The sequence below is a fragment of the Rhynchophorus ferrugineus genome, unplaced genomic scaffold (genome assembly GCF_030347505.1).
Source record: "Rhynchophorus ferrugineus isolate W39M unplaced genomic scaffold, kcgeb_rfMv2 rfM6, whole genome shotgun sequence".
NCBI classification, from domain to species: Eukaryota; Metazoa; Arthropoda; class Insecta; order Coleoptera; family Curculionidae; genus Rhynchophorus; species Rhynchophorus ferrugineus.
Genome location: NW_027472585.1, coordinates 6037146 through 6054046, shown reverse-complemented (window position 1 = coordinate 6054046; position 16901 = coordinate 6037146). Strand labels below are relative to the sequence as shown.

The window sequence follows — 16901 nt, the reverse complement described above, 5'->3', positions numbered from 1 at the left end:
TATATATGCTTAATTTGCAGGTAAAAATTTTTCTAATAGAATCTAACATTCCGATAAAAGCGTTGTTAGCGCAAAATAATGCATCAGAACACCATCCAGAACAGTTATTTCAGAGCGAGAATGGGTCCATTTTTGCCATTTATCTGCCACTGAACGTCACTTTATTAGTCCGACCAATGGGTCAGAACAAAATAGGTGTCTACTTTCATAAATCCAGTCAAATAATCCTAAAAACATATGTGAGGCTTTGAAACAGGTGGCACTACTATTCTGGACTGTTCTTAATCACGAAACTATTAAAACATGTTGGAACAACTTCTTATAACAGGTCAATTGAAAAGTCCCTGGCCTACCATAGTAAAACACATTTTTTGGCAAAATTAGTTTTTTTTATTCAACATAATTCCCTTCAAGTGTGATACACTGATTATAGCGACCATCCAACTTTTCGATACCATTTCTGTAGTACGATTTGTCCTTTGCTTCAAAATAGGCCACAGTTTCGGCGATCACCTCTCCATTCGACGAAAATTTCTTCCCAGCTAGCATTCTTTTTAAGATTTGAGAACAGGAAATAGTTGCTGGGGGCCAGAACACGGTGGATGAGGAAGCAATTCGAAACCCAATACATGGATTTTTGACACGGTGCATTGTCTTAGTGAAGCATCACATTCTTTTTTCTCAAATGCGGCCGTTTTTTCGGCGATTTCGTCCTTCAAACGATGCAATAACGCTATGTAATAGTCGCTGTTGATGATCCTTCCTTTTTCAAGGTTGTAAATGAAAATTATTCCATGCGCATCCCAAAATACAGACGCCATAACCTTGCCAGCCGACTGTTGCGTTTTCCCACGCTTTGGAGCGGGTTCATCGTGTGCAGTCAACTTGGATGACGGTCGATTAGACTTCGGAGTGAAATGATGGAGCCATGTTTCATCCGTTGTCACATATCGACGCAAAAACTCGGGTTTATTACGCTTGATCATCTTCAAACACTGCTCCGAATCATCAACAACATCAACTATCAAAAGTGAGCTCGCGCAGTACTCACTTTTCACGGAGCTTTCTCATACCCAAATATTCGTGACACAATTTTTATGTTACTGTTTTTAACACAATAATATTCAAATACGTTTCTAAGGTAGTTTATTTGATACAAAACTGACATAATCACATCCAAAATAAATTCATGAAGTTACCAGAATATCGTAACCTTAAAAACCACAAATATCAATGAAAAAACCACATCCTTGTAATATGGCGAAAAGCATTACAGTTTTTAAAGTTGTATCTAACTGACTAAATTATACCTTCCTTAACTAACACATATATAATCATTACACTTAAACTTTAGAAAAATATTTTAATTTAAAGGTACCCTGAATATAAATCTTCACATTCCTTATTCTGTAGTATATATGGTATCATAAGAAAAATATTACAGCTTACAGCATTGAAAGATAAGTTGTACAATAAATTCCCTGTAACTAAATAAAAATATTCCTGCATTTATATACATTTATTGTAACAATGACAAATAGATGGCGCTCTACGAATTTACTGAATAACCCCGTATTTATTTTGAAATCTTAAAGCATTCTAATTAAGGTTTTTAATTGTTTTTTGTTTTCGTTTTTTTTGTATTGTACGTTTAACCCTATTACCATACGCATTCATTTGAAATTCATTGAGCAAGTCACGACGTCTAAGCTCCAAACCAATTCAAGAATATTTATTCATGAGAATTTTTTCCTTGTTTTGTGCCTTGTTTTTATTTAGCCCAAAAATGTATGGTCGTTTCGGTGTCAGGGATGATGTCTCAACTACGGCGTTCTTTTTGGCATGAATAATCTTTATAGATGCTCGAGTATGCTATTGGAGTAAAAATTAGCATTTTCGGTGACATTATTTTACTTAGGGCGCTTACTGCGATAGCTTTTCAATTAATTTTGACAGTTTAAGTTCACAAAATGTAAATTTATTATATAACGCGATGAAATGCATAGAACTTCGAAATAAAAGGCACATAAAAACAATATTCTGTATATAAAGGTAATCTATTATTCTTAGGCAACCTCCCATACTATAAAATTGTATTTAATTGTCAGGAATTGTCATTCGTAACAGTAGTTTTAAGTTCAAGATTAGTTGCAGAAATAATTGGTATTACAAATAAATTTAACAATTTTACATTATGTTTTTCAATATTTTTATTTTATTTTTCACTTGAATTTGAACAACAGTCATCTTAAAACCATATAATATCAAATGTCTTCTGAAAAAATGTTTCATTTAATAATCGATATTTTTTTAATTTTCAGATATATCTAATTTCCAAGCATTCTTCAACTACATAGATATGAGAGCTTTAGTGGAGAACTTCTGTGTATATCACGTAACTGCCCCAGGACAAGAAGAGGGAGCTCCTACACTTCCCGAAGAGTAAGAAAATATTATGCTCAATACACATGGCGTCGTTATCACTTTTATTTTTGCTTTTTTAGTTATATTTACCCTACTATGGACGAACTAGCCGAGCAGATTAATCAGGTGGTTAGGCATTTTAATTTGAAACAGTTTATCGGTTTTGGTGTAGGCGCCGGAGCGAACATTCTTTGCAGATACACTCTGAACCATCCTGAAATGGTATATCATCAAAATCCAAGCGTAGATTATCTTTTGCAGTGATAATGTGGCTTTGCAGGTTTCTGCTCTGTGTTTGATTAACTGTGTGAGCACTCAGCCAGGATGGATTGAATGGGGCTATCAGAAACTCAATACCAGGCATCTCAGATCCAAAGGCATGACCCAAGGAGTACTTGATTACCTTATGTGGCACCATTTTGGAAGAGTAATATATATAACTAATGTTTAGGTCCTAAAATATACTCATGTATGTTTTTTCTCAGAACACAGAAGAAAGAAATCATGATTTAGTTCAAGTTTACAAATCCTACTTCGAGAGAAACGTGAACCCAACCAATTTGGCGTTGTTCATCGATAGCTACGTGAAAAGAACCGACTTGAACATCCACCGAGATTCGGATCCCAACAAACGAAGCAATTGGACTCTTAAGGTACCCGTTATCAACATCACTGCTGCTTACAGTCCCCACGCTGATGATACAGTCACTTTTAACGGCCGACTCGATCCCACCAACTCATCATGGATGAAGGTGATTAGCACCATCCTATCTCATCGCCTCCTCTAATTTTTTTGATTTAATTCAGATCTCCGACTGTGGAATGGTTCTAGAAGAACAACCAGGAAAGGTCAGCGAGGCCTTTAGGTTATTTTTGCAGGGCGAAGGTTATGGTAAGTAAAGCAGGAACGGATCGAAAGCGTTTTTTATCAGAACTGTTGGCATTAAAATTACCCCAGCATATTTCCTTTGTTTCCATTTTTGTTCATTGTTTGGGTAGTTTTGAGTCCAACAGGATTTTTTTAAAGCAAAACCTAATTCGTAAGGTATTATTTGTAATTATGTGGTAGCTCAAAAAAATTGGAAATCGATTCTTTGATGCTTGATATCTCGAGTGGAGACATAAACATTCCATATGAAGAAACATCCGCTTAATTTTAACAGTTCTTCATTCTACGTGTCTTGCTCCTTTTCTTATTGATCTAATAGTTAACATTCTGTTTCAAACTACATTTTGGGTTTATAATTTTCTTGAGTTATGTTATGGAGTAATATCTAATAATACTATAATAATAAAAATTATTATTAGCTAAAGACTGAAAATAATAATCTTAATGTAAATTACTTTTAATGCTAATTATATTCCAACGCATAATTGACTGACTACAAATAGAAATAATTCTAAATAACAACGAAAAATTTCCGAGAAAGCAATCAAAGAATCGACTCACTATTATGTATAAGGAAAAAATATATATCCCTGTTAAGTAAAAACAAAAAATAAATATGTTGCCACTAATAATTTTAAGATAATTTAAGGCTTTAAGATATAAAAGAAACCCACGCTCAAGAAACACTGCTTCTAGTGTGTCTTAGAGGATTTAGTTGAATGAATAGGCCTTTTTAAAACAAACATCTCGTTTATTGTCAACATGTCTAGTAAAAACAAAATTTGTACAAGAGCAAGAAAATTGCAAAAACCCAGCCTGTTGTCGATGAGTTCTTTTGCTTGGTTGGTTCTTTTTAAAAAGGTCGACAAGTCGTTTGATATGTCAGCGACTTATTTTTTTAGTTTAAGTAGATAATGGATATACACGAACACTGAGTTTTATTTTTTGTTTTTTTCAAATGTTTGCGTTGTGGCTGGACAATGTGCGCGAACGGTATGTATATTGTTCACATCGTAATTTTGTTCTTTATTTCCTATGTTTATTTGGTTCTTGTTCGTCTACTTGTTTATATGTTTTTTATCCGTTATCCTATTTCTCCTTGAATATAGTCGCTTCGATAAAATTATCTCCCAAAATCGAACCTGTCTTGGAAAGATACTAAATTTTCCGTCCTACCAACATGCAGATTCAGTGCCAAATGTTTCCATGATATTATTGTGTAGCTTTTTGTCTCTACGTTATATATATATATATATATATGAAAATTATCCATATTAATTAAATGTAAAAGCATTACTATAAAAGTATTAAAAAATATATATATTTTAACACGCAAAAGCATATTTTTATACATACTTTATATATAAATGGATATAGACATGTAGCTCTTGGTGTATTAGACTAATGCAATACCACAAAAAATAGATATCGTGTAAATAAATATTTAGGACAATACAGAAATAAAATGTGTGCCCATATAAACCTTTGCTATTACAGAAAATTATTTCAGTAATAAATATTGAATAAAATAAAAAAGGGAAAATACTTTAATTTTAAGTAAAATTTTTAAAAACAACTGTTGAGATTTTTTATCCTTTGTATATATGTGATCTAACATTTCTAAATTTTCAGTATGTTGGTCACTAATTGATGACTAATTGGCTATACTAATATATAAGAACAAGCAAAAATAACTTATTAGAGTTCTACACATAAAGTTATTTTGATAATCCTGAACAATTTATCAAAATATATTCAGGAATCAGAATATGGATCGGACGTGTCGACAGTTCCTTCTATGGTTTTTGAATATTATAACAAAATACATAGAGTAAAGATGATTAACTTTTTTTGCTAGACAAACATTAACTTCCCGACTCTGATCTGGACAGAGAATAGCCTATCCAAAATAGCAGTGAACTTACGTCATCTCAATTTATGACATCAAAACGTCACAATGTTGCCGCGCTTAACGTTGACATTTAAATTATTTTAACTTTAATATATAACAATATTCTAACATAAACAAGATAATAAAATATATAATGTATATCAACATTATAGTACGATTTGAAATTTATCAAAACAAGCAAAGTACCAAAACAACGTTTGCCTGTTTATAATCTCTTACTATCACTAATGTTTTAAAGAATTTTTCAGACATTTCAAAACCGATTTTTGCAGGCTAAATTGTTTACATGTTCGAACGTTTCAGGCAGCATTGTATCTTTTTTAACTGGAATAAAGTGAGAAGGAAACTATTGTCTGGTATTGCAATAGGCAATACATTATACATCTTGATGACGTGGGTTCACTGCCACTTTGGATAAACTATATGTACCAAATCGTTGCTACGATTCTTGAAACTAATAGTTAACAAAATATTGAGCAGTTTTCTTAGTTATTGCACCTAGTTAACGTACTTGAATTGAATGAACGTGAATATATATTTTTTTGGGCCTAACAAATGGCGAAGGTGATTTGGTCACCATTTCATAAAAGTAAAGAAAATATTTTTATAAAATGACAATAAAAATTAGGAAATAAGTTGCTTTTCTTACAAAATCAGGTGATTATATAACAAATATATAGGATAATAATGTAGCAAAAATATTAATACACTCTTCTGTAAGTACAATTCAAGTACAACATTTTACTTTTCAATATACTTTTATTTTACCTAATAACAATGATTAATTGAGTTTGTGATTAAGTAATAAAGGGATTAAATTAGAAGTACATTTGCTACATGTCAACGTCCACATTTACACGTAACCCTGAAAATAAACCTTTAATATGATTTTTTTGATGTTATTTATTTTTATTTCGATTACGTTCCAGTTTATTTCGTTATGCATGTTACGGCAACATTCCCGAAAGGTGTCGACTTATTCAGATGTCATTACATTATTGTCACAAGCCTACTAGACCAACCGTTCGGGAATATTATCGTAAATTAAAATCGTATATTTATTTACTTTTATATGATTTACTTGCATCTGTAACAACAAGCCTGTCATTGTTTTTTTAGCTGTACACGTGAGGCGAAGATCTAGCTGTATGAGTGTTGGTTCGTTAAGCACACCAAAATAAAAACCTTTAGGCGTTAAGGTTACGTTAGATTAAGGTCCTACTCGTCCCGACCGTATTAATTTCCGTTTACATGTAAGTTGAATACGATTTGAAAGAGCGAGAGAGAGAAATTGATACTAACCAGAAATGGAATTTGTTTTAATTAAACTCGTCATCGAGCAAGACTCTCAGCGTCAGAAGGGTTTAAATTAAATATTTTTTGTTGTTGTTATTGTGTGAGCATATGTGTTTTGAGTTAATTAGTTTCCTTTCATGTATGGTTATATAGATTTTTTTTACATTCATTGGTACAGTTTTAGAAAACTGTACCAATGAAGAAGACATTCTTCTAACTAATGACAAGGAGAGATGTATGCGATTCCTATTTATAGTCGTTCCGATAAAACAGCCAATGTACGTCATTAAAATGTATAATGCAACGTTGCCGCACCAAATTTAAATTTTCGTTTATTTTGGCTGTGACACATATATATATATATATATATATATATATATATATATATATATATATATATATATATATATATATATATATATATATACTAATGTAAATAAAATAATGAAACAAAAATAATGTGATAAAATTATTTATTTTAACGTTATGCCCATTCGTAAAATGAGAAAGAAAGTACATCTAATGCCTATTTATTAAAGGAATTTAGCAATACGTACGACGGTGTTGATGACGTACATTGGCTGTTTTATTTGAATGACTATATATAATAAAGTTAATTCATCACATTATATTAATTTCTTTCCTCAGTCCAGTAAGTTCAATATATATTTAAAATGTATATGTTCACACAATGGCAGGTATAACTAAATAAAATGATAATAATTTAAGGAAAACTTTAACAATAATGTAACGTATATAAATAAATCTGATAGTTTCTTAGGTATGGTAAAAAGTAAATGACCGCTGAGTACCAGTACGTTATGAAATATTCTCATTATTTTGCCATTTTAGCTTTTTTTTTCATTTTATTTAGTTAACAGAAAGTACTTTCCGTTTCAATTTTAAATGGTTTTACTTGCCGCCTGTAGAATTGTATTTTTTAGTTAAATAGCACAGACACAACTAACACTGATAGAATAGTCACACGTAACGTTTGGTGTTCTTTTCAAGTTTCTTGCACACAGGAAACTTTAAAACAAAACCGAATCAATATTTTGGTCTGATTTTTACTGATGTATAATATGTAGAAGTTTATTTTGTACAGTTAACCTGGTGTCTAGTTATATTTCTGATTATTAAAAGTGGTGGCTTCTATAATTTTTATTCTATTCGCTGATAATTAAATGATATTAAATAAAACAGTATTATTAATAACAAGTCAATCTAATTAAAAGTTTAGCAAATGTTTAGTTGCAGCTAATTTGATGTTAATATTTTTCTGAATATGGCTGACAGATATGTAACCATTTTAACAGATTAATAGTTCATCATATATTTTTATGATTATCTATTTTTCTGTAACAGTAATTATAATACTTATGGGACATTTATTTGAACGATATTTTACTCAATCTAATGTTTTCTATGTATTATAATTGAAATAGTATAACTTGATGTTTAAATAACCGAAATATCATGAAATCTTGCCAGATGTCTGAACTATAGAGCTAAATAATTCTTGTTAGTATTATTGATGTATTTTTTTGTCTTTGAACAGATTTATTGACTAAATTTATAAATTAATTCGAATAAATAGGATGACAGATATTTTTAATGTAGTATTTCATGTTTCTCTGCAATCATTCTTATTTTAGAAAGAGCATAAAATATAAATGTTGTTTTAATTGAACCTTGATCTCATGGTTTCTATTATTGGATGGAATAAAAAGAAGTCAAATTTTGTTGCTTTTAAATCGATTGAGCATCATGCTAAATAGATATATTAGACATCAGCATTAAACGACCAACAATTTAATTTCATTGAGCCAACGGTACTAATTAGTATGTGTTAATCTTGCTTTACAGTCGCGCCATTGTCTCCAGTTAAGATGGCGCTGTATCGGAAACAATCTCTGGAGGAACTATTCCGATCCAGACTCCAGAGTACCGGTCAGTGTCTGCAGGGCGTGATAAATATCACCGAAAACCCCATATCGGCCGTGGTCTGTTAAAACGTTCATGTTCGATACCGCAAGGGGCTCCAGCAAAATGGACTGTATTGAAATTTATGTGATCGACAAACGAGAAGGGTATTATGTCATTGATAGTATTTTAGTTGCGTTACGTTTACTTTGTAAACACGAGTACGAACAGGACTGTTGATAAATTTCAATACAGGAATGTTTCGTTTCGTTCGATATAACTGCCTGAACAATAGCCCAGCACATATCTCTGCTGTCGGAAGAAGCCGTCGCGATCGAATCGGGTGTTATCGTCGCCACGTTCGTCGTAGAAGCTCAAATTTTCGGTTACCCATTTTCGTTTTTAAGGACGTTATGGCGAAGGTGCCACGACCAGTTCCTACGGCTTTTTCTCTCAGCTAAGAACAACAGATTTCGCGAGGTACGTGTCCGCCGAAGTTTTATCCGCTCTTTCTTTCTTGTGTCCAAACTGTCTGCTTTATATTAGCGTTGGAAATAAACGAAATAATTATTTTGATGTATGGAGGGTTGGAGCGTACTAATATTATGTATTATGTTCTGCATATGTGACCATCCATGTTTCGAAATAAGATATTTAGATTATATCCAACACTATATTATATTCAGTAACATCTAATCTAAGGAACTATAAGAGAAAAAATCAATATTTTTATATAAATATTTTTCCAAAAAAATGTTCATATTTATTAACGACTTCATTTCCATTCTGATTAACGTTCTATTCGTATCCCCACCATCTTGTCAGGAATTGAAACGGTAACGAGAAACGGCGGATACGTACATCCAATTAGGATCGCTTCTAGACGATGATGTACTCGGTTTTCGATTATTTGGCGGGGTAATTCTTCCAAATACGCCCTGTATAAGTTACTATACAGTGTGTCCCACATCAGTCGGTTGTCTGAACTGCACCTATTTTATAATTTTCACGTCGACAACGAGATCATCATTCATCCAATCGAACGAAATACGATTTTCATTAGGGGACACGCTGGGCTTTACGAACACTCTGTATAACGTTGTAGCCTTTAGGCTTTACTGCTTCTAAAAAAAAACCTGTTAGTGGTGCTTCACCTGTCGATTGGTCCGCTGATATGTTCCCGTTGATTGTGGAGCGAATCGCGGTGCATGGCACCAGGTTATTACACTTGTAAGGAAGAAAACTTATAAATTTTGTTTCATACTTTAGCGGTAGGAAGATGGCTTAATTTTTGTACCTCGGTTTAAGTATTTAAGTGCAAAACTGTTTTAAATGTGATTAAGACGAATATAAGAATATACTTTATGGAAAAAAGAAGTATAAAATAATGCGCATTGTGCCTCACTTTGATTATTTAAGTTAAGCACTTATTGATTTTAATAAAATTGTTTGAAAAACGTTATAAATCTTGTTTTATTTTGCTTATCATATAATCTATACTTGATCCCATATTCCATCGTTTCATTTCATATTGTGTTCCCTACACCCAGCTTGCTAATATTGCTTGTACATAGGTATTAAATTACTATCATTGATGTTAAATATATTATTCTAAAACTTTTAGAACATGTGTTTTTAAAAGTTATTAAAATAACACTCTAATGACTACTTTAACGCACATATTAGTCAAAATATATTAAATTGTGTAATTTATTATGCAAATATAATTTTAGTTAACAAAGGACCCAAGGGGAAATACAATCTCCTGAGAAGCAAAGGCAAATAGAGCAATCTTCTTTTTCTAAATAAAATGGATGTATAATTGTGGAAACCTGATGGCAATATTTTAAAAAATAAGTAGAATCATATAGGTATAGAGAGCAACAGACTCTGCCTAGTATTCAATAAACTCTGATCTTCTGCAGGGACCATTAGATTAAGTAGATACATCATTTTAGCATGGCCTTTTTTTGCTATGAAAAACATGGTTGATTAAAAATTAAATAAAATTGTTTTAATGATCCAAAACTAAAAATGCTGAATTTATGATGTTATACTTTCTTAGTAATGGACTTTGACATACAATTATAGACTGCACAACATAATAGTTGGCAATTCACATTATACACACACATAAATTCAGCATATAAAATTAGTGTATTGTTAATTCATAATCATAATAATGAGATCAAAAAAATTTAGAAATAGTTATAAAAAATTTTATTATTTCCATTATTTTAAAATTTTGGTTTCAGTTAGTATTGATAATTTTGTTTGTTGTGCATAATTATATATTGCATATATATTATTATATTTTATGATTAATAATGAGATTCCGAATATGAAATACCATGTTGTAAAATATTTTTATACAATCTTATACTTTGGCGAATGCGCCGGGGAATAACTTATTAAAACCAATAAAACAGGTTGCATTATATTATTAAGAGCTACAGTAATCAATGATCAGATCTATTCTGCAAAGTCATTGAAAATTGGAGGGATGAATAATATTATTTCACAAAAAAAACCGTTAAAACAAGAATATCGATAAAATTCCATACTTAGCTATACTATGCCAAGTATGAGTATGACTATATTACCACATTAACCTGATAATTAACAACAAACATATTGTGGCTGGATATTAAAAGTGGCGGTGAAATTTGTTTATATTATTGCGGTTTAAGGTTTTAGTTTGCTCAAAACCTTACCGCATTGCCACACTATCGGTGCAATATATCTCCATGTCACAGAAAACTGGGATTATGGATATTTTTCCTAAGTGCGTCAATTGTTTGAGGTTTGAGGTTCGTGAGAGTGGCTCAATTCTTTGTGAAATAATTTGTAAATAGTTTGTAACGTTGTACCATAGCCAGCCAATATATTTCTTATGTGTTAATGTCCTTTAAGCATTCATCTTCATATCAGCTTCATTAATTCTCAAGCCATATGGCTCTGCAGTGCGAGCTATATAAGGAGGAATATCAGAGTATTATACATTAACTAATGCATCTCTGAAAGATTATTTTAGTATTCATTGTGTCGCTATAAGAATCTGGTCTAATCAAAAGAAAAAAGCCGCTGGTATCGATCGATTGCTGGTAGAAACTTACGGTGAGCATACCCTAACCTTAACAACATGTGAGGCGTGATTTCGAAAACTCAAAAGTGGTGATTTCGATATGAAAGACAAAGACCGTTCTGGTAGATCGAAACAGTATGAAGATGCAAAGCTTCAAAATTGGATGAAGCCCTAACCCAAACTCAAAAACAATTGGCGGATGAATTAAATGTGGTCCAAGAAATGACTAGCGACCGATTACGAGTAAATGAGGCAATCCAAAAGATGGAAAGGTGGGTGCCACAGTAATTAAATGACTGGCAAAGAGAAAATCGAAAAATCGTCTGTGAGGTATTGTTTCAAAGGTGATTTGAAATCATTTCTGCATCAAATAGTGACGGGTGATGAAAAGTGGATTTATTTTGAAAACCCTAAGCGCAAAAAAACATGGTTATCACCTGGCGAAGCCGGTTGATCGACTCCAAAGCTAAGGCATTTTGGTAGCAAGACAATGCCCTGTGTTTGGAGAGACTAAAGTGATGTGGGGTATTACGAACTACTGAAACCTGGTGAAACAGTTAATAGTAATCGCTACCGACAACAACTTATCAAAAACATCTAGAATGGGTCCGAAGAAACGGTAAAATGATTTTAGAGTACGATAACACGCCGTATCATAAGCAAAACCAGTCAAGGAAGCATTGAAAGCCTGACACATAGATCGCGCTACAAGAATTAAGTTCATATGTTTTTAGTTAGCCCTAACCCTCAAGAGATGTGTGTATAAATTTGACAGCTGTCGGATCATTAGTTTTTTGAATTATAACATTTTGAGTGAAGCAACTTTGGTTATTGTGAAAAAAATGGATAAAAAGGAATTTCGCGTGTTGAGAAAATATTGCTTTTTGAAGGGAAAAAATACAGTTGAAGCAAAAACTTCATCAAGGATTGGTATGCTCAGTTTAGACATGGTGAAATGAGCACCTAAGACGGTGAACGCAGTGGACGCCCAAAAGAGGTTGTTACTGACGAAATGATTTTGAATGACCGTAAATTGAAATTGAATGAAATAGCAGACATACTAAAGATATCAACTGAACGTGCACATCATATCATTCACAAATATTTGGGTATGAGAAAGCTCTGTGCAAAGTGGGTGCCACGCGAACTCACTTTTGATCAAAAACACCGACGAGTTGAAGATTCGGAGCAGTATTTGAAGATGATCAAGCGTCATAAACCCGAGTTCTTGCGTCAATATATGACAATGGATGAAACATGGCTCCATCATTTCACTCCGAAGTCCAATCATCAGTCATCCGAGTGGACTGCATACGATGAACCCACTCCAAAGCATGGGAAAACGCAATAGTCGGCTGGCGAGGTTATGGCGTCTGTATTTTAAGATGCGCATGGAATAATTTTCATTGACTACCTTGAAGAAGGTAGGACCATCAACACCGACTATTACATAGCGTTATTGGACCGTTTGAAGGACGGTCGCTGAAATCGCTGAAAAACGGCCGCATTTAAACAAAAAGAAAGTGCTGTTTCACCAAGACAATGCACCGTGTCACAAGTCCATGAAAACGTTGGCAAAAATCCATGAATTGGGCTTCTAATTGCTGCCTCATCCACCGTATTCTCCAGATCTGGCCCCCAGTGGCTATTTCCTGTTCTCAGATCTCAAAAGAATGCTTGCAGGGAAGAAATCATTCTTTCGTGAAATGAAGAGGTGATCGCCGGAACGGAGGCTTATTTTGAAGCGAAGGCCAAATCGTACTACAAAAATGATATCGAAAAGTTGGAGGGTCACTATAATCAGTTGAATAAAAAAAATTTTTGCCAAAAAATGAGTTTTACTATGGTAGGCCGAGAACTTTTTCATTGATCTGTTATTATCACACCCACCAGTATGGACAGACCTTGCGCCCTTCGACTATTAACTTTTCGTATCATCGTATCAATGGGACGCGCGCTTGCAGAGCAGCATTTCGCCGAGGAAATGGTATTTTTGGGAGAATTTGTTTGGGATGGCAACTATAAATTGCCAGAAAGATGGGATGTATAGAATTAAAAGATCATCACTTAAATACATTTTTCCATTTTCTTGAAAAGTGTGTAGTTCTTCTTCAGAAAAAAAAATGGTTATGACTTACGGTACACCTGCTTTTAATACGTTCCTTATGCATTAGGATCAATAGGCAAGTTAACAGCATGATAAATTTATTCATATGTATTTCTCAAAGTAATTTAATTCGCTTGAATATTCTGATCTCCAGGCGTTGTCGAGTAGTTGTATTGCTTTTATGGCGAAATTCTTGATAACGTTATACAGTTCCTCGTTGATTACGTAAAGACAATCATTAGTAATTAATCAAAGAACTTCGTTTTAGCAGCGTTGGCTTACTATTCAGTTTGATTTCTTGAATATTTGAATAAATATCTTTGATCTTTTAACTATCCAGTACAGTTTTTTAACAGTCCTCTGCTCAGCTTTTTGTCTCACATGATGTAAAATAAATTGATACTTGAATTATTCCACATATCCATAACCAACTCATTCATTATTAATGAAAATCAAATTCGTCTAAAACAATTCAAGTCAATGTTCCGTCCATTCCTACTATTGTCATAATCAATTATTCCGTTACAAATGTACTTCTCATAGTTTCCTAACTGATTATGTATACTAATATCGAATAAGGTCTATTGTTTGTAACCCTGTACAAACACCTTATAAATACTAATCAACACGCGATTTAGAAAATCAGCATGATCAAAACGCAAAATGTGTAATTCGCAATGTTTCACTAGTATCTTCGTAAATAATCGAACTCATTGATATTCTCGGTGGCTCTGTATGTTTACATTAAAAAACAAACCGTGAATATCATTCCAATCGTTCAAATCTACCATATTATCGTGCTGAATTTGATGAACAAGATAGAATAATTTATTTTACTCAATATATTCGTTGAGAAAATGATACTAAGATTTCATTGATTTTTTAAAAATATTTTAAAGTCTCCTTTTACCAACGGGGGTTTATCTGGATTGGACCTACAATTTAACGGAGGCTCCGAACCACGGTCCTCGGCATTAAACCTACCGACTGGCGAGTGACAAACTTAGAAATCATCCCAGGTGGTTACTGTCGTGACTGGGATCATTTTCCTTGTCGGATTTTGCACTCTTACGTAGGACAATCACAACGGACAGCAAGATTCGAACACGCGACTATCGAAACAGTAGGTGGACTGTAGCTTATTCAATTGATATATATATTTTTTTGGGCCTGATTTACCAGCTGAAAAGTTTTCCTTGCTGATGTTAACTCAATTTATAAGAGAGGATTGCCTGTGAAGGCGCTTTATTTTAGGGTATGAGAAGCTTTGGCGGCATGAAGAACCGCTTTTGGGGGGATAGTCTTCGGGGTTACCTGATTGGGAAGCCTCTGACAGGGATCTGATGTGGGAATTGATGAGAGAGCTGAGGTTGCATGGTATTTCTTGTATAAGTAGAAAACGAAACGTCTTATTTCTGGTGTGTCAGTTTCCCGATGAATTTGGGTATTTCTGACAAACCATGGCGCTTTGAGAGTTTGCCTGAGAAGTTTATTTTGCGTTACCTGAAGCTTTTCCACTAGTTCCGGCCTGATAAACCGATACCAAGTGTTAGATCCATATAACATGACGGGTCTGATAAGCAGCTTCTAAAGCAAAACTTTAATCATCAGAGACAATTTACTTTTTCTACAGATGAGAGGGTTAAGCACTGTGGCGACATCGTAGCCTTTGGAGATTGCTTTATTTATCTGTGATGACCATAGGAATCTACGGTCAAAGATGAGGCCGAGATATTGCTTTTCGTCGCCACGGGATTGAGACTTTTTCCACTCTCAGCTGGTAGGCGCGGATGTCTCTCTGATTGTGAAAGATTATGGCCTGGGTTTTTTGGGGGTTAATTTGCAACATCCAGAAATTTAACCATTGGACTGTGGAATTTAATTGAATTTTAACAGAACTGGAACTGGTGAAGAAAGCTGTGTCATCCGCTGTGATATAGGTATCGTAAATGTTTATATTAGATGCTTGCATATATTCTGATTGTTTTTCACTTTAAAAGAATATTTGTTGAGAACATTTGATTGATTTTTTCCTGCACCATGCCAATCTATGCCAAAACAATAAGCTACTTTATTTTTCATCTAGATTGTTATTGTATTTTTAATAAGAGAGTTTCAATCTGTTGGCAAGTCTTCTGTGATATTTTTTGGTATAATTTAATATTGCCTGCACATCTGTACGAAGGAATGACTTATATCCCTCAAAAGCTGCATGTCTGTAACTATTTTATGTATACTTTCCAGATTAGCAATTTTCTCTGAAATGATTTTATTAAATTATCTTTATATTGATAAAATATAGTTGGTGTACTCACTTTTCTTATACGTTTCGTATATTTGATCTGGACTAGAGCCAATACTAAAATGGTCAAAATTCATCACCCACTTCGTATGTAGACGGGTTTTCTTGGTTGAATTTAACATATTGTACTTCATTTTGTAAGCGATGTTAGTCAGTATCCACATTTATATTCAGCGCAGCAGCAACACGCTAAAATTCATTTTCAATAAAACTTCAGCAACTATATTTACAATATCATCAATATTTACCTCTCTAACGGAAATTACTGGCAAAGAGGCCTTCATGATCTTGTTCCTTTTCGAAATAACTTATTAAAGACGCAATCTGTTTATGATCCTGACTATCTGTTGTTTTCGTTATTTTCAAACAAAATAATATAATATTTTAAGCAGCCATTTAAAATGTATCAAAATAATCAAAGAGCTAAATCAAAACGAATTTATAAATTGCGACAGGCAATACATTAAACATCTTGATGTACAAACAAACTTTGGATATACTATACTTGCTACTAATGCTTTGAGGACCTATGACCAATTTCAATGACTTGACTTCAATGAATTTCACTGACGAACAAACCGGAATTTTTGCGTCCGTATGTGACAATGGATGAAATATGGATCCATCACTTCACTCCGGAATCCAAACGATCGTCATCTGACTGGACAGCAACTGGTGACAGGCCTATTTTAAGGCAAAAGATAAATGTTAGAACGGCGCTGGAATGGTTGTCTGATTCTTGATGTTGATTACGTTGATGAATAAAACCAATTTTGCCAATCGCGTTTTCTTTGTTACGCCCGATACTGTTCAGTCCATGTATTGGATAGATCATCACAATCATATTTTCGTTATTTAACCGTTGCTGTAAATCGTTAAGTCTATTATAAAAAATGAAAAATCAGCAAATATTTTCTAACAATTAATTCTATATATATAATACAGCGAAAACAATAAATCAAC

The 16901-nt window shown here is 33.2% G+C and overlaps 1 protein-coding gene across 9 annotated transcripts in view; it reads left to right on the top strand.

Annotated features, from left to right (window-relative positions):
* Positions 1–9910, top strand: part of MESK2 (Misexpression suppressor of KSR 2) — a 42796-nt gene extending 32886 nt beyond the window's left edge. For 4 of the 9 annotated variants that reach the window (XR_013006232.1, XR_013006235.1, XR_013006233.1 and 1 more), the window contains 7 exons: positions 2322–2442; positions 2505–2646; positions 2705–2851; positions 2910–3176; positions 3232–3316; positions 6345–6478; positions 8388–9910. Coding sequence is in view for 5 of the 9 variants with exons in the window: in XM_076407795.1 (XP_076263910.1) it covers positions 2322–2442; positions 2505–2646; positions 2705–2851; positions 2910–3176; positions 3232–3316; positions 8388–8533 (908 nt within the window). In the remaining 4 variants the exon portion in view is untranslated. Of the gene's footprint in view, positions 1–2321; positions 2443–2504; positions 2647–2704; positions 2852–2909; positions 3177–3231; positions 3317–4422; positions 4652–6344; positions 6479–8387 lie in introns of those variants that run through there. The other 5 variants (XM_076407795.1, XM_076407799.1, XM_076407796.1 and 2 more) reach the window with 2 other exon arrangements.
* Positions 9911–16901: the final 6991 nt, after the last annotated feature.